Source organism: Cydia strobilella, chromosome 9, assembly GCF_947568885.1.
Source record: "Cydia strobilella chromosome 9, ilCydStro3.1, whole genome shotgun sequence".
In the NCBI taxonomy this organism is placed as follows: Eukaryota; Metazoa; Arthropoda; class Insecta; order Lepidoptera; family Tortricidae; genus Cydia; species Cydia strobilella.
The window spans coordinates 16447651-16465136 of record NC_086049.1 but is presented as its reverse complement, the minus strand read 5'-3'; the positions used below and the strand labels follow the sequence as shown (position 1 = coordinate 16465136).

At 38.9% G+C, this 17486-nt stretch overlaps 1 protein-coding gene across 1 annotated transcript; it reads right to left on the bottom strand.

Moving 5' to 3' along the window:
* Positions 1 to 2658: 2658 nt before the first annotated feature.
* Positions 2659 to 17200, bottom strand: LOC134744434 (probable 3-hydroxyisobutyrate dehydrogenase, mitochondrial). Its single transcript, XM_063678243.1, has 6 exons — positions 17004 to 17200; positions 8876 to 9058; positions 7382 to 7499; positions 3806 to 4016; positions 3273 to 3429; positions 2659 to 2833 (listed from the first exon to the last, which is right to left on the bottom strand). Exons 1-6 carry the CDS (start codon positions 17139 to 17141, stop codon positions 2678 to 2680), a joined length of 963 nt encoding a protein of 320 aa, XP_063534313.1. The 5' UTR covers positions 17142 to 17200; the 3' UTR covers positions 2659 to 2677.
* Between the last annotated feature and the right edge of the window lie 286 nt (positions 17201 to 17486).

The window sequence follows — 17486 nt, the reverse complement described above, 5'->3', positions numbered from 1 at the left end:
GGCGGACCTTTTTTGGCAGGCTGTTAGTGGATTTTTACCTCAGGACATCTTTTACTCATGTTAGCTTAAATATTTTGAAATGTAGCTGATTAGTATGATACATACGAGTATATTTTGCATTTTTTACAGAAAATTGGCTCTGGTTTATAAAAAATAATATTGTATCTGGTATTTTACTCCGATTGTATTCATTTGACTTGACTACTCGTTATGGATGGGCATTTATTTAGCTCTGTTGCTACCTAGAATGAGTTATGGTTAAAGCTTCTAAATCAAAAATACATCTTAGGTACTATTAAGTTAAAAAACTACACCATCAACACACTATGAAAAATTGGAAACATTCACGATAAACAGAAACCTCGCGCCAGCTTTTATGAGCATGACAGACATGTTGACTCCGTGTATTTGATTAAATAAATATAATGAAACGGCTGAACGTATCCAATCGTTCTAAATTTGAATAAAAGTGAGATTCTTTTGTTTTTCTCTTCTATATCATTCCAGACTGACATCTGGTGAGGGTATAACGAAGCCAGGCTATGTCAAACCTCATAAATTACTAATATTGGCTGTGTGAAGAGCGTGATGGACAATAGTTATTTGTGCAACAAGAGAGGAAAGTTGGTTTTTCTTGCGAGTAATTATTTTAAGTCCCGAGAAAGCAAAAGATTCTAAGTTAGAATCTTGAGCGTAGCGAGGGACGAGATGTAAAATAACTTTGCTCTCGTGTGACACATATAATTTTTCACCTCAGCAGTGAGAACATATTAAAGTTTAAAATGTATTTCGAATTTGTAACAGACCCCGAAGTATGAAGTGGCTGTTCATGGCCTTCACTAAATTAAAAAGCCACTTTGTTTCACTCCCTGAAGTGAGGAAAGTTGCACTTTCCTCACTCCCTGGAGTGACGAAAGTCGCACTTTCCTCATTCCAGGGAGTGACGAAAGTAGGCTTGTTTGAGCTGCTGAGGTGAAAAAATTATAGCGGTGATCGTTCGATGGGCAATATTGAGAATTTTCGTTAGTGCAATAAAATAAAATTGAGATATGGAATTTTTAACGTCTATTACGAGTATAAGTCACTTTAAATATATCTTGGGCACTTAATTTGCTTGATACTTAACTATGGAACATTTTGCAATAACAGGTTATGGAACTGAAAAGATAGTCAAAGACCAAACGAAAAACTCCCAATAGTTATTTATATTTGACTTACGAATATTGACTACTTTCTACTTAATATTCACGACACGCTTTTATGAATTGCGCTTATACTTCTTATACATATAATGCTACAGATTCTAAGATTTGAATATCAATTAGGTACTCTCTATCGCAGTCAATTGGCGTCTCACAATGCACCAATTATCAGAACTGACTGCTCAGTCGAATTCTACTTCGAGTAATTGGACAAGCGTGCCTGTTCGGTGTCCGATCTGATCAGATTATAATTTGAGCACTCTTCAAGACGTTACTGGAATTAGTGGAATGCCTTTGGTTGAAATGGTTGCTGGTTACCTAAGCATGTTAATTAAGGACTTGGGTTAAGTTGAAGTTCGAGATAAATGTGCAATCTACGCATTCTCTACCTTGACGAGACTGGGAAATTTCCATGTTTTTGTAAAAGGACTTTTAGTATACTCGTAATAATATGAGTCTGGTAGTCGTATAAAAACGGTAGTTGTACGAAGTACGGTGGTTCAATCAATTGGACAAAATGAACTTCTGTATTTGAATCAAAGGACAACACATACATTGAAATCTAAGTTAGGAGCATCCTACCAGAGTCATTTACGCCTGCTACTTTAAAAATTCCTTGTACAAGAAAAAGCCTACTGACTCTATAAAGAAACAGGCGGAACCCAAACACAGCTCAAGATAGACGTGAATCCAAAAGTGAACTGTGAGTTTAATCTAATTTTACAGTTTCACTCACGTATTTTAGTCACTCGCGCGACATGTTTCGGAGAGCCTAGGTCTCGATTTTCAAGCACTAACAGTGTATAAGTGAGTAGCGGTCACGACGGGCAGGCGTCTCGTACTACAGCGGGCCGCGTCGCGCGCTGCGTGCGCGATGAGATAACCGGTTGAGAGAGGTCTTGCGCTGTTGTTGTAGGCGGGCGCGGTGGCGGGTTTGGGTCACCTAACCCTTGTAGCGATGAACAACACGAACTCACTACGTCCACTGCACTGTCACAACATGCACCGGAGTTTCGTCTCTGGATTACAGGCTTCCATGCTGGCGCCACACCCCAGTCGCTGTCTCGTAATCCAGATACGCGGCGCGCTGTAGTACGTAACACCCACCCATCGTGACACGTAACCGCTACTCACTCATGCACTGTTAGTGCATGGAAGAGACCTAGGCTCTCCAAAACATGTCACGCTAGTGACTAAAAATACGTGAGTGAAACCGTAAAATTAGCTTAAAGTTAGTATGTCTCACGATCGAATGTAAACTCGATTATTGTGAACTGTGAGGTTCATGTCCTTCAATGTTCCGTAGGTCACCCGACAGGGTTGTTATTATTTCAGAAGGCGAAGTTTTTGTCCCCTTGGATCGATTAATCAGACAATGAAGCATTATCGCTTTTTTTTAAATGCTAGGAAACCACTGACGACTAATGTGCATCCAAGTTAATTAAACAGCAGTATGAATCTTAAACCACTTTATTCTACTTCTTTTCTTCCTTGAGCAGCTGGTATACGTAAGAGAAGTCCTTCTGTCCGTAGCCACGGGATTGCACGATGCGGTACAGCTGGGTGGCTACCGCGCCCAGGGGGATGGGTGATCTGATGCCAAGGGCCATGCCGCTAGCCAGCTCCAGATCCTGCAAAATGAGATAACACCTCAAGTAATAATAGGTACCAGAAGAAACGTCCCCTTTATAAAATATACACAAGGGTACCTAACCCATCTAAATAAAATAAAAGTTATGTGGGCTCTTAAAATCGCTCTCGACATCAACTGAAATAGCGTGTGTGAACTGTTAACAGACTGCAATGTTTCTTATATCAGTAAACATGCGTGTTTTTTCAGTTAAATGTGTAGATATTAGTCTATTGTAAAAAAAATCCTGAAAGTAGCAGATCTTTCAGCGTACTTTAACCATAATCTCGGTCTAGAAAAAGGTATTATACTTTCTGTTGGCATAAGGCAGTACGCGCGATATACACAGGCAATACTTCTCAGTGGACCACCATTGCACAGCCGACTTTTTCTGGGCGTCTTATTGTCATTACCTTGCTAAGCCCTATTTAAGTACTAACCTTAACCATGAGCTCATTCTTGAAGCCTCCATCATAGTTTCTGCTAGATGGAGCTGTGGGCACTAGACCAGGTACGGGGCAGTATACTTCAGTGGACCATGATCGCGCGGAGGAGTTGTTCAGGACATCCAACAGGACCTTGGGGTCCAGACCCATTCTGGAAACAGAAGTAAACAATGAGTGGTGTTCTTTGGAAATTTTACTTAACCGTTTACTTAGTCAAAGTTCGGCGCTTAAAATATTTTATTAAAAAAAAACTCACTTGATACCCGTGTTCATGCACTCAGCAGTGGTCATGCCGGTAAAGCCCATGAGCATATGCCAGCCACCTGGCCAGCGCTGATGTCTCCCCAGTGGAACTGCTAGGCACCCATGACCTCACCTCAAGCAGAAAGGTCGCTCTTGTCTGTGTGCTTGACAAGGATTTTCACAATGATCTCCTGTATTGCTCCTGCCATATCCAATGGAGAACGTCTATGTCTACGTGGAGAATATAAGTATTCACGTTAAAATTATATAATGGAAAAACTCACTTGATACCCATGTTCATGCACTCGGCAGTGGCCATGCCGGTGATGCCCATGAGCATGTTATTGGCTAGCTTGGCCACCTGGCCAGCGCCGACGTCTCCGCAGTGGAACTGCTTGGCACCCATTGCCTGGAGAAGGGGCAGGGAGCGGTCGAAGTCACCCTTGCGGCCGCCGGACATGAAGGCCAGGGTGGCGTTCTGGGCGCCCATCACACCTGAGAAGCGATTGTATCATCGTGTTTATATATTTATACTAAATAAGACATAGAAAAATATATAGTCATAGATAAATAGACAGTAGTCAGATAGATAGTAGAGTCACAAAATTTGACAATAAGAGTTTTGAATGATTCACGGTTAGTACAAAAGGTAATCACGGTCTATATCCCGGTCAATATTTGACTTTTAAAATATAACACTAGCACAGTGCGCTGTCAAAATCGCTGCCGAGTTAGCTTGGTCCGACTCTAGACAGATAAGATATTGTAAACGAATCAAATCGTTTACTTCAAAACTTAAAAAAGTTGTCTGTTTTGTAGTTTTATTGGGTGGAATAATTTAGTGTCATTGTTCTTCAAACCTAAAGAAAACAAAACTTGACCATCGCAACTATAGCCAATATTGTTAACGAGATTAAGTCAACTGTTGACTCATCCCGGGGAACATGATGGCCGAAAGGCAGAGGGGTTGTATGACCCGTATTTAAAATTTTAATTCCGCTCGTGTTACACTAAATATTTTTCATTATAAAAAATATTAAGAAATATAAAATGTTATATACGGTAAATTGCAGATATGGTTTGCCGTCTGCCTGCCAGATTTGGTTTGTTTGGCGTACTAGTTTAACCATTTTGTAGATTTTATTACTAGCTGTTTTAGATTTCACGGGCCTATACATCCCGGTCTTTTGATAGGCTTGCGTGGGGATATTTACTTTACTAGCTGTTATTGTTACGCTAAATTGGCGAATTTTAACTAGGTACTAATCTATTATATTGTATTATTAAAATCAGGTTGATAGAAAAATGCGACAGCTATATAAAAATTTACTATGATTTTAGCATAAACACGAAACATATTAGATCTTGTCAGTGATAAAATATAGACTTATATTGACCGGGATATAGACCGTGATTACCTTTTGTATTATTTGTGAGCTCCCGATATTTCGACGCAGTTACATGCATCATGTTCACGGGTGACTGAAGATAGCGGGTGGGTGTCAAAGTTGTGTAGACAGCGCTCTGTCTACCCTCATTCTTGCGCGTCGGCTGCGTTCACTTTCAACGTTACCAACGGTCGCATTCACACTTGTTGGTCCGGTCGCGTTCACACTCGTTGGTCTGTCCAAACACACTACACTCACGGTGTCACTACGCGTGTTTGATTCGGATATCACTGGTTTTTTACACAAACAAATCACAGGATTCCACACATTTGACAGTTTAAACCCATCTTCACGATTAAAATTTTTGTATTTGTGAATTTCAACGGCTTCTCTTACCAATCTTGGTATATAGTGGCGTTCTGTCGAAATGACCTTGGGACTATGCAACTCGATCCAGTGATTTGTACCCGACTCAAGGAGATGCTGAGCAATAGCTGACTTGCGAACGTCATTGTTCTTGACCGCAGCAATGTGTTCTTTAATTCTGCAGGCAATAGTGCGTTTGGTCTGCCCAATGTACGAACTACCGCAGCTGCACTCAACTTTGTATACACCAGGTTTTTCCAGGGGAAAATTGTCTTTGGGCGACCGCAGAAATTGTGCAATTTTCCTGTGCGGGGTGAAGATAGTTTTTACAGAGTAGTTATTTAGTATTTTTGATATCTTGTCTGTCACACCCTTGACGTACGGCATAAACGCTGGCTGTCTCTCAACGCGATGAGTAAGGCGCTTGGTTTTTGTGTCCCGCTTGTCCATGTTAACTCTGTAGCCATTCATCCTCAGGACACTCTGAACATGGTTCAGCTCCTGGTTTAGATGTAGCGAGTCACACAGAGCGTGTGCTCGATTAGTCAGTGTGACACGCTCTGTGTGACTCGCTACATCTAAACCAGGAGCTGAACCATGTTCAGAGTGTCCTGAGGATGAATGGCTACAGAGTTAACATGGACAAGCGGGACACAAAAACCAAGCGCCTTACTCATCGCGTTGAGAGACAGCCAGCGTTTATGCCGTACGTCAAGGGTGTGACAGACAAGATATCAAAAATACTAAATAACTACTCTGTAAAAACTATCTTCACCCCGCACAGGAAAATTGCACAATTTCTGCGGTCGCCCAAAGACAATTTTCCCCTGGAAAAACCTGGTGTATACAAAGTCGAGTGCAGCTGCGGTAGTTCGTACATTGGGCAGACCAAACGCACTATTGCCTGCAGAATTAAAGAACACATTGCTGCGGTCAAGAACAATGACGTTCGCAAGTCAGCTATTGCTCAGCATCTCCTTGAGTCGGGTACAAATCACTGGATCGAGTTGCATAGTCCCAAGGTCATTTCGACAGAACGCCACTATATACCAAGATTGGTAAGAGAAGCCGTTGAAATTCACAAATACAAAAATTTTAATCGTGAAGATGGGTTTAAACTGTCAAATGTGTGGAATCCTGTGATTTGTTTGTGTAAAAAACCAGTGATATCCGAATCAAACACGCGTAGTGACACCGTGAGTGTAGTGTGTTTGGACAGACCAACGAGTGTGAACGCGACCGGACCAACAAGTGTGAATGCGACCGTTGGTAACGTTGAAAGTGAACGCAGCCGACGCGCAAGAATGAGGGTAGACAGAGCGCTGTCTACACAACTTTGACACCCACCCGCTATCTTCAGTCACCCGTGAACATGATGCATGTAACTGCGTCGAAATATCGGGAGCTCACAAATAATACAAAAGTTAATCACGGTCTATATCCCGGTCAATATAAGTCTAGTGAAACTAACCGTGAATCATTCAAAAACTCTAAGTGATAAAATGTTGTTTTTCAGCAGTTGTTTTAAATCAAATAGTGAAAGATAATTTAGATAAAAGGTACTTTGATAACATTTGTTTCCTTCCTACATGATATCGTATTGGTGTTTACCGACGTTCTATACATTTATCTTGTCATTTGTTTTGTTAATATAATCTGGGGGAATGTGGTCAAAGAATCATCACCGAAGGCGACGGTGGACTTCGCAGGGATCTCTGCTGCCGCGGCGTCTGAGATGCACAGAGGGAGGCGGCAGAAAATACTAATGTATCAAGATGACAAATGCTACGAAAAGTCACGTGACAATTTCCACACATATTTAAATTTCGATTGGCGTTGGCGTCTTCTTTCAACGATTTTCATCTTGGGTAGGTCCCCTGATCAGTCAAATTGACAGTAATGTTTTTTATAAAGGGTTCTAACTACTATTTACTGTCCGCGCGCGAATTCCGTGTACGGCTGAGGAATGTTAGGAATGTTGGGCGTCATGACGGAGTGATGGTGACTGGTGTCATTTTGTACGTACGGGCGCGGCGCACCCCCCCCCCCCCCCCTCCCATTCCTCGACCTCCGAATGCACGGACTTGGCGCGCGGACAGTACTTGCCTCCTGAGACCGGGGCATCAATGAAGCCTACGCCATTTTCGATGGCGATAGGGAAGATTTCTTTTGGCACGTTCGGGTCCACTGTGCTTGAGTCGATTAGCAGCGCGCCTTTTTGGGCCTGAAAGGAAAATTACAATACTTTGAATATTGGAATTTGTCTTTAATTTAGGCATATTATAATGCACTTATGGAAAATTATGGTTCAAACCTATATCATAGCCCCGAGAAGATGAAATTAATTTTTTCAAATGATTGATTATGACAACATTAATGTATTCTTCTAGGAAACAAAATACGAAAATTTATATGAATAATTTAAGGTTTGTGTAGTGATTGTGTATTTGTTAAGAACAGGTATTATAATATAAAATAGCAATTTGTACATATTATTCTGAACAAAATTGTTAATAACACAGCATGCTAAATGAACTATGATCTTTAAAATTCAGTAGTGATAAATTTAATGACGACCGGTTGGCCTAGTGGGTAGTTACCCTGCCTGTGAAGCCGATGGTCCTGGGTTCGAATCCCGGTAAGGGCATTTATTTGTGTGATGAGCACAGATATTTGTCCCCGAGTCATGGGTGTTTTCTATGTATTTAAGTATTTATATATTATATATATCGTTGTCTGAGTACCCATAACACAAGCCTCCTTGGGCTTACCGTGGGACTTGGTCAATCTGTGTAAGAATGTCCTATAATATTTATTTATATTTATTATTTATTAATGGTATAATTAAACCCATTCCTGGAAAAAAGGCTTTACTATGCCTTGGTTGTTAATTAAAATGTGTTATAGTTTTTACATTTTATAAAACAAATTAGATTTCCTAGTAAAACCTTTTCATTCGTCTTTAACAGATATTGAATGCACATTTAAATATGGACACTTCAACAACATTTGATCGCAGAAGCACTTCAATGTTCAAGAGAATTTCATATAAAAAAACCGTAACCCTGGTGCCGGAGGGGAGAGGGGGGTTTGAAGGTTCCATTTTTCGGTTTTTCGATTTTATCTCGGAAACTATGCGTCTGAGCGACTTGGCCACTGATACAAAATGAAAAGAGATTTAATTTGTTACAAGTTTTATTCAGTCAAGTTTTTCGATATCTTGTATAGTTTTTGAGATATCCGCTCTTGAAGGTTTATTTAGGGCTCTCATTTTTATCTTGATTATCTACATCAGTAAAGCTGCTAGGCCGGGTTTGGTAATGTTTTCGTATAAATCGGGGGTGCTAAATTCATTTATGGTATCAACATTGACATCCTTCCGTTTAAAGTTTATATGTTTTTACTTCGGATAGGTGTCAATGTTGATACCATAAATGAATAAATGTTATAATTTTTTTTTAAAGATGGAGACGAGTGAGACGACCGCTGTCAACAGCTGCGGCGATAAAGTTTACTCTACGATGTCACCTATTTTATATCATAATATACACAGACAGGAAAATATTTGAAGAAGGAAGGTATTTAGAGAAGAAAACTTACATGTTTGATAACACCATCTTTGCCAAGGTAAGCATCCAGTACCACTTTATTGCTTGGCAAGATGGAGACGACCGCGTTGGCGCTCTCAACAGCCGCGGCGATAGAGTTGGCTCTTTTAATGCCGTTCTTTTCTGCCGCTGTTAGCGTCTCCTTTGAAGGGTCGTAGCCAGTCACATTGAAGCCCTGAAATAAAATCCATACTATAATATTATACTATAAAACTCCCGTGAGACTCAAACATATTAGATTATTTTAAACCGGGTCACTCACGTATTATTAAGTCGAATTGCTCACCCGACCCCGAGTGACCCGGTTTAAAATAATCTAATATAATATTATAAATGCGAAAGTCTGTCTGTCTGTCTTTCTGTCTGTGTGTTACATTTTCACGCTTAAACCGCTGAACCGATTTAGATGAAATTTGGCATAGAGATAGGTTGAGTTGAAGATAGTTTTTATCCCGAAAATCATCCCTTAAGAAAGTGAAAAGCGGGATGGAATTGAGATAATTAATGAAGTGCCTGCTAATTTGTGTGCATAATATGCTCAAATTGCTATGAGATAATTGAATTATTGCTATGAGATTTTTTCCAGGCGCTATACTTACTTTAGCTGCTGTTACTAAGTCCGCGCAGACGAAGTCGCGGGCAAAAGCTAGTAAAAAATAAGAAGAGGAAGACTGGCGACATATGGTGGTCCAATATCAAGAGGAAGATGAAAGCCCAGAACCTAACTCCTATGACAACCTAGGATAGAGCGTCCTGGCGCCGCCCTACAAGGAGGCCCGAACCCATATAGAACTGGGACTAAGGGAAATAGGACGAAGAAGATATATTTTATTTCATATATCTTTATTGCGATCATGTTCATTACAAAGGATGGTACAAAACATTTTGAAGTAGGTACATGATACCCCGTTAGGGCACTGCAACAATCTTAATACTAGGTACTGAACTATTTACAAATAATACATTATTGAACTAGGAAATTGCTAAATAAATTATGATAGATCCCAATAGATTCTAAGAGCGTGTGCCCAATCCTTCTCCAGCTGCCTGTGTCCAGCATTGGGGCATACTTATATGGATTATTATTACTTACTAGCTGTTGCCCGCGACTTCGTACGCGTGGATTTGTATGTTGGTGGTTATATATTCTACATGAGCATAATATAGAACATTATGCAGCAAAATATATCAGTAGGGACGATTAATCATTTGTTAATAATTATACAACGCATGAAATTTGTCTTTCACAAACTACGAAGTTTCAAAACCCTAACTGAAAAAAATTGTTCCCGATATAATCCCTCTCGACCCTCTTAGAAGATTTACAAGTCCACTATTTAAAAAAATATTCGCTCCCCAAACTATTAATACAAACTCAAGTAATCAATTTTCGTCTATTTTAATATAATGCCCTTTTTACCAAGTTCCAATTAAGTTCCTAGCTTAAAAGAAAATTTGTACCACATATAAACTTACATCCCCTTTTTAACCCCGTTAGGGGTTGAATTTTTAAGAACGTTGAAATAACTTTTTTGGAATCATATACAATGCCTTTCTAAGATTTTTAACCCTTTTAGGGGATGAATATTTAAAAACGCTTAAATTACTTTTCTTGTATTCTAATAATATATGCCTTTATACAAAGATTTAATTCCCGCACTCAAAAAAATATTTGATCTCCATACAAACTTTCAACCCCATTTTTACCACCTTGGGGGATGAATTTTCAAAAACGTTGAAATTACTTTTCTAGTATTTTAATAATATGCCTTTATACAAAGTTTCAAGTCCCGCACTCAAAAAAAAATATGATCTCCATACAAACTTTCAACCCCTTTTACACCACCTTAGGGGACGAATTTTGAAAAACCCTTCCTTAAAAATTCAGCTCTCTAGGTCCAACAGTTTGGGCTGGGCGTTGATTTAAGTGAGTCAGTCAGTCAGTCAGTTAGTCAAGACTTTTACGTTTATATATACCTATATAGATTAATGCGCGTAAGACCTCAAGAAACCGAAATAAGCGATGTAACATCTATTTAATTTGAGAACCATTTATCTTTTCAGTAAGGTTTTCCATTAAAATGCAATTTACTGCTTTTAATGAAATTTTATTTTTTACATTTTATTTGTAGCCTCATTTGTGGATAATATCATGAATACGTATTTAATGAAAGCTTCCAAATAAATACATCATCATCGTTCAATTTAAGAGCTGTGGGCTCTTGTCGGTGCAGCGTGATGAAGTTGTCTCCACCTTGGTCGATCCGAAGCCAGCCCTTTAGTGTCCTGGTACGACACGGCCCCTGCATGGTCCATTACTTGGCTTTGCTTCCAAATAAATACATCAGAATAAAAATTATGTAAATGCAAAGTCGGACGAGCCCAATATCTTCTTTGTTAAAAAAACTTGACAAAAGGAAGCTAAGTAACGTGACCAATCCGACCCCTGTCTAAAATGTATCCATCTCCATATTTTAGCATATTTTTTGCATGAATTGGAACGATTTTAATTTGAAATTTCGTAAAACCTCCGCGCCATTACGCCGCTTCTCGTTTTAAATGGCGCTTTTACTTTTATATTCAACTTAGTGGGAATTAAAACGAAAATATTTGGGATGGTGAAAAAGAAAAATCTTGGTACCTATGTGATTAAAAAGCGCATGACATGTGTGTAAAGTTAGTAGCAACAAACTCAAAGATGCTGTTTTTTTCTTAAATGAGATGTCAATCGTAAACTGAAATAGATTCACATACTAAAAAAATTTATCAAGCCCTACAGTGGCGGAGGCCGGAGGTGGAGATGTCAATCGTTTTGTTTCTGTAGCCCAAGAGGCCGATTCTGATTATACTATTTGTTATGGTTAGATCTTGTTTTGATATGACCTTGCCGATTGTCTTGGTAACAAATTGTAAAATCAAAATTAGCTTCGAGGACTTCCTTGTTCACTTCCGCACTAAATGAAGTACCTATACGAGTATACGTCGATTAGGTCGTCTTGAATGCTTCATGCATAAAGACAGATGGGCAAAAATAATCACCCCATGGCGGGGCCCTTCGGGGACAAGGAATAAAAGGAAGGTGAAAGAAAAGAAAGAGACAATTCAAATTCTAATATTTATCAGTACGGTTTTTACTCACTATTATTTTTAGTCGCTTTTGGCGACATGTTTCGGATTCTTTGGGAATCCATGCACGACGTACAGCCGCCGCATACACTCGTGCTTGAGGATGGATTCCCAAAGAATCCGAAACATGTCGCCAAAAGCGACTAAAAATAATAGTGAGTAAAAACCGTACTGATAAATATTTTGAAATATGTCTCACGATAGTTTAAGTGCGTTAAATTCTAATTTTAGACCCTAGGGCCGTGGAGCTGCGACGCCCTTAACCTTTTCCAAAAAATAAAAAAACTACTTGAGACCTCGGGTGACTTAGGGCTGGCTTACTCCTAGGCCAAAGAATAGGCATAGCCATCCAGCGGGGTAATGTAGCCAGCCTCATGGGCACCCTTCCGCAGGGGACAGACTTGGGGGACCTTTCATAGGTGGGTATTTTTTCTATATTATTTTAATTTTTAAGTAGTTTTATTTTAATGTTAGTTTAGTTTATATGTAGTTTTAATGTTTTTTTTTACAATAAAATTAAACTAAAAAAAAAACATTTTTTTTGTGTAATATTGTAGACAATGAATATAGGCTATCTATTTATTTATTTATATGCTTTAACTTTTAGCAAAGTTAAAATGTGCCTTGTGCCAAGAAGTAATGAATCTACTAGAAACCAGTACACGAAAGTCCAAGCTCCGAGCCGATGCCCAATTGTTTAGCTAACCGTGAAAGCAAGATAGACGATAGTTTGCGGTTGTACTGGGTTACAGGCTCATGTTTTTGCTATCTCGTATCGTTAGCCGTTAACTGTCGGCCTGATTCGAACTTTAAGGTTCTCAAAAATTTGCAACAGATACGACATGGCGATCGATGTCGATCTTTAGCAAATTTTTTCTTCAAACAAAAACGTCACTTTTGACACTGGCATATTCGCTCCATATTGTATCTTTAGCAAATTTTCGACGTATCTTAAAGTTCGAAATTTCGAATCAGTCCGTATGTATCGTATTTACATATTATTGTGTACCTAAAGAAATTATCTTCCTGATACACTCAAAAGCGAAAAAAAAACGGTCTCTTTGTGTGCAATGAGGGCTGTCGTTTTTTTGCTCACCAGTTGGCGCCTCTGTTGATGGTGGTCCAAAAGACTAAAGAACTGCTGTCAGTCATTGAAGTGACATTTGACATTTCTAACTATGGAAAAGACCACCATCTACACTAGCGCCCCTAGCGGCGAATTCATACGCGTTAGCCCTCATTCCCATTTTAGATCCATTTTCAGATTAAATTGTTTAGATTTTTGTTTGTTTTTATTACCTACACGAGTTTCTATCATTTCCTATAAGTAATCAAATCAAATTATAATATTAATCATAAAAGTCCTGGATTCCGAAACTTAAGAGCTACTTGAATACCTTTTAGCCACGCCCATATTAAATCAATTCATTGAATACAGTTGATCGGTTGCTAAGATATTCAGTACAAGTAATACACAATTAATTTAAATAACCTTGACTTCCCAAACAGCTACGTATTTGGACAAGTGTGGCTTCGAACCGGTGTCTTCACTCACCGTCAATTTATTTATATGTAGATATATGTAGTTGTTCATGTTATTACCGCAGTTTTCGCTTTAACTTTCTTTACGTGTTCGTAAGTAGGGTTACTAGAGATGTTTAAATAAAAACCGGCCAAGTGCGAGTTGGACTCGCGCACCAAGGGTTCCGTACTTTTTAGTATTTGTTGTTATAGCAGGCAATAGAAATACATCATATGTGAACATTTCAATTGTCTAGCTATCACGAGCGAAATCCATTGAAGTACTAGGGTTGTTACTTAGTCAAGTAAAGTCAAAGTACGTCATTTCAATGGATTTCGCGCGCAGTTTACGATGCCTGGTTAGGAGTAGTCAATAACTGTATAGTGGCCAGTAACTAGTAGTCACCCTAAGTCAATATCAAACCAAGTTAAGATTCATGAAATTCGAATTTAGCTCATCAACAACGTGATTTTCTTCAACAACAAAACGTGTTCAAACTACAGAAAATATGTTTTCCCGATCTTACGTATTTACGCACGCGATGCGACATACAAATCTACGTAATTCTATTTATATTATATAATGGCGGCGCACCACGCCCACTCTATTAAACACGTTGTATCAGTTGTATGGATTGCCTTTATATTTTATTCACTTGATCAACTATATACTTACTAACTAAAAATTATAATGTCAACGCTAACACCATCTATTTTAGACAGAGAAGTCTCATCATTAGATCATGTACTATTCGTTCTGCCAGTGAAACAAAAGGCCTTGGCATTAATAATCCAACAAAAAATATTGATTGCTTCAAGCCTCCCGTAGAAGCGAACCAGATACTTATTAATGCAATACAAAAAGCTGAAAACCAAGACTTGCTAGCTCACCATACTCATGCTGTGGACACCATGAAAGGGGAAAAGTTGACGAGACGAATAAAATAAATACAATTGAGAAAAAATGTTATATCCAAACTACCAAACAAAATGAAAAGAAGTGTCGATAGGATCGTTGAAACAAACTCATCACAATGGTTATCAGTTATCCCTTACCGCGAACAATACTGACCCCACAGCAACTCAGTTTAAAAGCGCCCTAGCCATTTGTTATGCGCACGAACCTGCATGTTTCCCTCAGGCATGCGATGGATGCGGGGAAGACAACTTTGACCTAAACCACGCACTGAACTGTAAAAAAATCGGTTTAATAAAACAAGGCCACGACCAGCACAGAGATGACCTTAAGCACTGGGTCGAACTAGCCTGGGGGACTGGCACAATTGAACCCATAATGCGCGATGCCACTGCGACACAACCAGCCCTCATAGGGGATTTATTACTAAACAGTGTGTGGGAACGCGTTCTTTGACGTTCGCATAGTAAATGCTGACGCTTCTTCTTGCAGTACCTCACATGGCAAAAAACTGCACAGAGACACAGCCGAGAGAAACATCTAAAATACGACAGAGGAACATAGGACCTACGAGCCTTTACACCACAAGTCATTTCATGTGATGGAGCCCTAGGGACTGAATACAATAGTTAATTAAAGAATACAGCATCAAAATTAAATGATAAATGGGGAGGCATTCACAAATATTTTTTTGGCTGAAATTTAAAGTCCAAATTTTTTATAATAAGAGCTGTCTCCATAAGAGTCAGAGGCACGAGATGACATATCAAAGCGTTGGAATGCGAAGACGGAGCAGGAATCCTGTCCTGAAAATTATACTGAAGATCCCTCAAGATATCATATTATATTTTTTATAACTTTTACTGTCTCCTGCATTTCCTATTGTTTACGTCGAAATAAAATGACTGATGTTCACTACATATTTACTTAATTACAAATGTTATTATGCAAAATTACTTGGAAATCTCAGTGATAGCTTTTTGATAAGGCTAAGTAATTAGAGATAAGCCCCTCCAGTAGGCCGAGCACATGATTGACGCGACAGTATCTCGCCGCGAGATAGACTACCCGTCTTTTACTAACTGTATGAATTAAAGGGGGACGGGTAGTCTATTTCGCGGCGAGATACTCTCGCGCCAATCATGTGTTAGCCCGGCAGTGCGCGTGTGCGTGAATCGCGGAGAGAACGCGACGTTGACGTATGAATCCACATCCACACTCGCACAACTTCACGGCGATTTCACAATTTGGTTCGCGCCAAGATGGCGGAAAAGCATCAGCTGATCGTCGATATTATTCCATTTTGTTTTGTTGTAAAACCGTAAAATATAGCCGCTTTATATAATATAATTAATATTTATTTGCCACAGATGAGCCAAAATTGTGTGTTATGTGGAGTCTTGCAAGTCTCCTTTGACGCGGGGCAAAAAACCTACAAAAAACGGGGAACAAGGCGCGAAGGCGTGAACAATCTGCGAAATCGACGCCACACTTACGTTCGCGGCTTCGCGCCGTGATTCGCGCATGATTTATTTATTCTTTATTTATTTATGAGTGTGGAGGGCCCTATTGGTACAGCCAGTTTGCAGTCATTGAACGGCCGAGGTGATCAAAATGAGCTAAACACAACTTTGTTGTTAAGATAATAAGAGTGGCCAGTTTTTGTTACTGACTGTATAAGTAGAGTCAATATGCGGTAGATAATGTCAGCCGTTTCTAGTAAGAGTCTTAGTGACATTATTTTCATGATGGCTACCGATCCTGGAGCTCAATTCTGAACAAATCGGAACTAAATAAGTCAATATTCACACCTCCGAAGCGTTTCATATTAAATAGTAGTCAGTGACGTCATCAACTTCGTAGATCGTATTAACTAAATGAATGGAATAATTTGGAGTGTTTAACACGCTCATGAGTCGAATAATTTGCAATTGAATAAATAAAGTCTACTTAATTACCTACAAGAATAAAAGTCTAGAATTTTTCAACATTTATTTTTGATGTTTAATTTTGATTTTAAGTAAATTTTGTAAATTTTGTAAAGTGTTTGTAAGTAAATTTTACTATTAACAAATGGCATTCATGGCATTCTAGAATACATTAAATGTTACAAAGAGAGTGAATTGGATCTTATTACTAAGACGATAAAGTTCAAAACCAAACAAGATAAATAAACTACGCGTACAACCTATCAGAAACGCTCTTGTCACTGTATAAATAAAGGCTACTACTGAACACCAATAAGGTGGCACCGGTTACCGGTAAAACAACAGACAAAACTATTTATTAGATATTTTCGTTTTTGTGTAACTTTCAAACTTAAAAAACATGTTACCAACCAACTTTAGACGACGAGTTAGTTGACCTTATTTTGTATATAACATTAATTGTCCTTTTTTTATTGATTCAAGTCGAAGATGTTTTATTGTAATTTTAAATTATATTTTTTTGGATTCGACACAGGTTTAAAGTTTAAATAAACATGTCTTAATATTAAACAAACAGTCAACACGAGCATGCCTTCTAGACACCATGAATAAATTACACATAAACATACCTTTTTGACCAAATTTGCGGCCATAAAACCTCCCATGTTCCCGAGTCCAAGGAACGCCACATTTTTGTCCGCTTTGGAGCTGTAGGCGCGCCTCGAGAAAGTCGACAAACTGGTGGTAAGAATGGGCCGGGCCGCCATTTTGAATCTTTAATTAAACGCGGTCGTACTGAGGCGCCGGCGCAATGCGACTGAACTTCTCCGTTTGAATGTCGTTCGGATACCGAATCCGAATGTCAATAAAGACTTCTTTTAAAATAGATTTTGTTTAAATTTGTTAATAAAACGGTTCTCATAAGGTTGGTTATTGAATGAGGTTTTGTTTGTACTTACGCTGATTGGGTTGGGACGTGATAACGTTATCGAGTTATCAGCTCGGTCATTAGTAGTTTTTGGTAAGTAATTATTTGAATTGTTAATTGTGCTTGGAACAAATTTTTGTTAGCTTAGTTTTAACTGTTTGTTAATGTTTTATAACATGTGTGT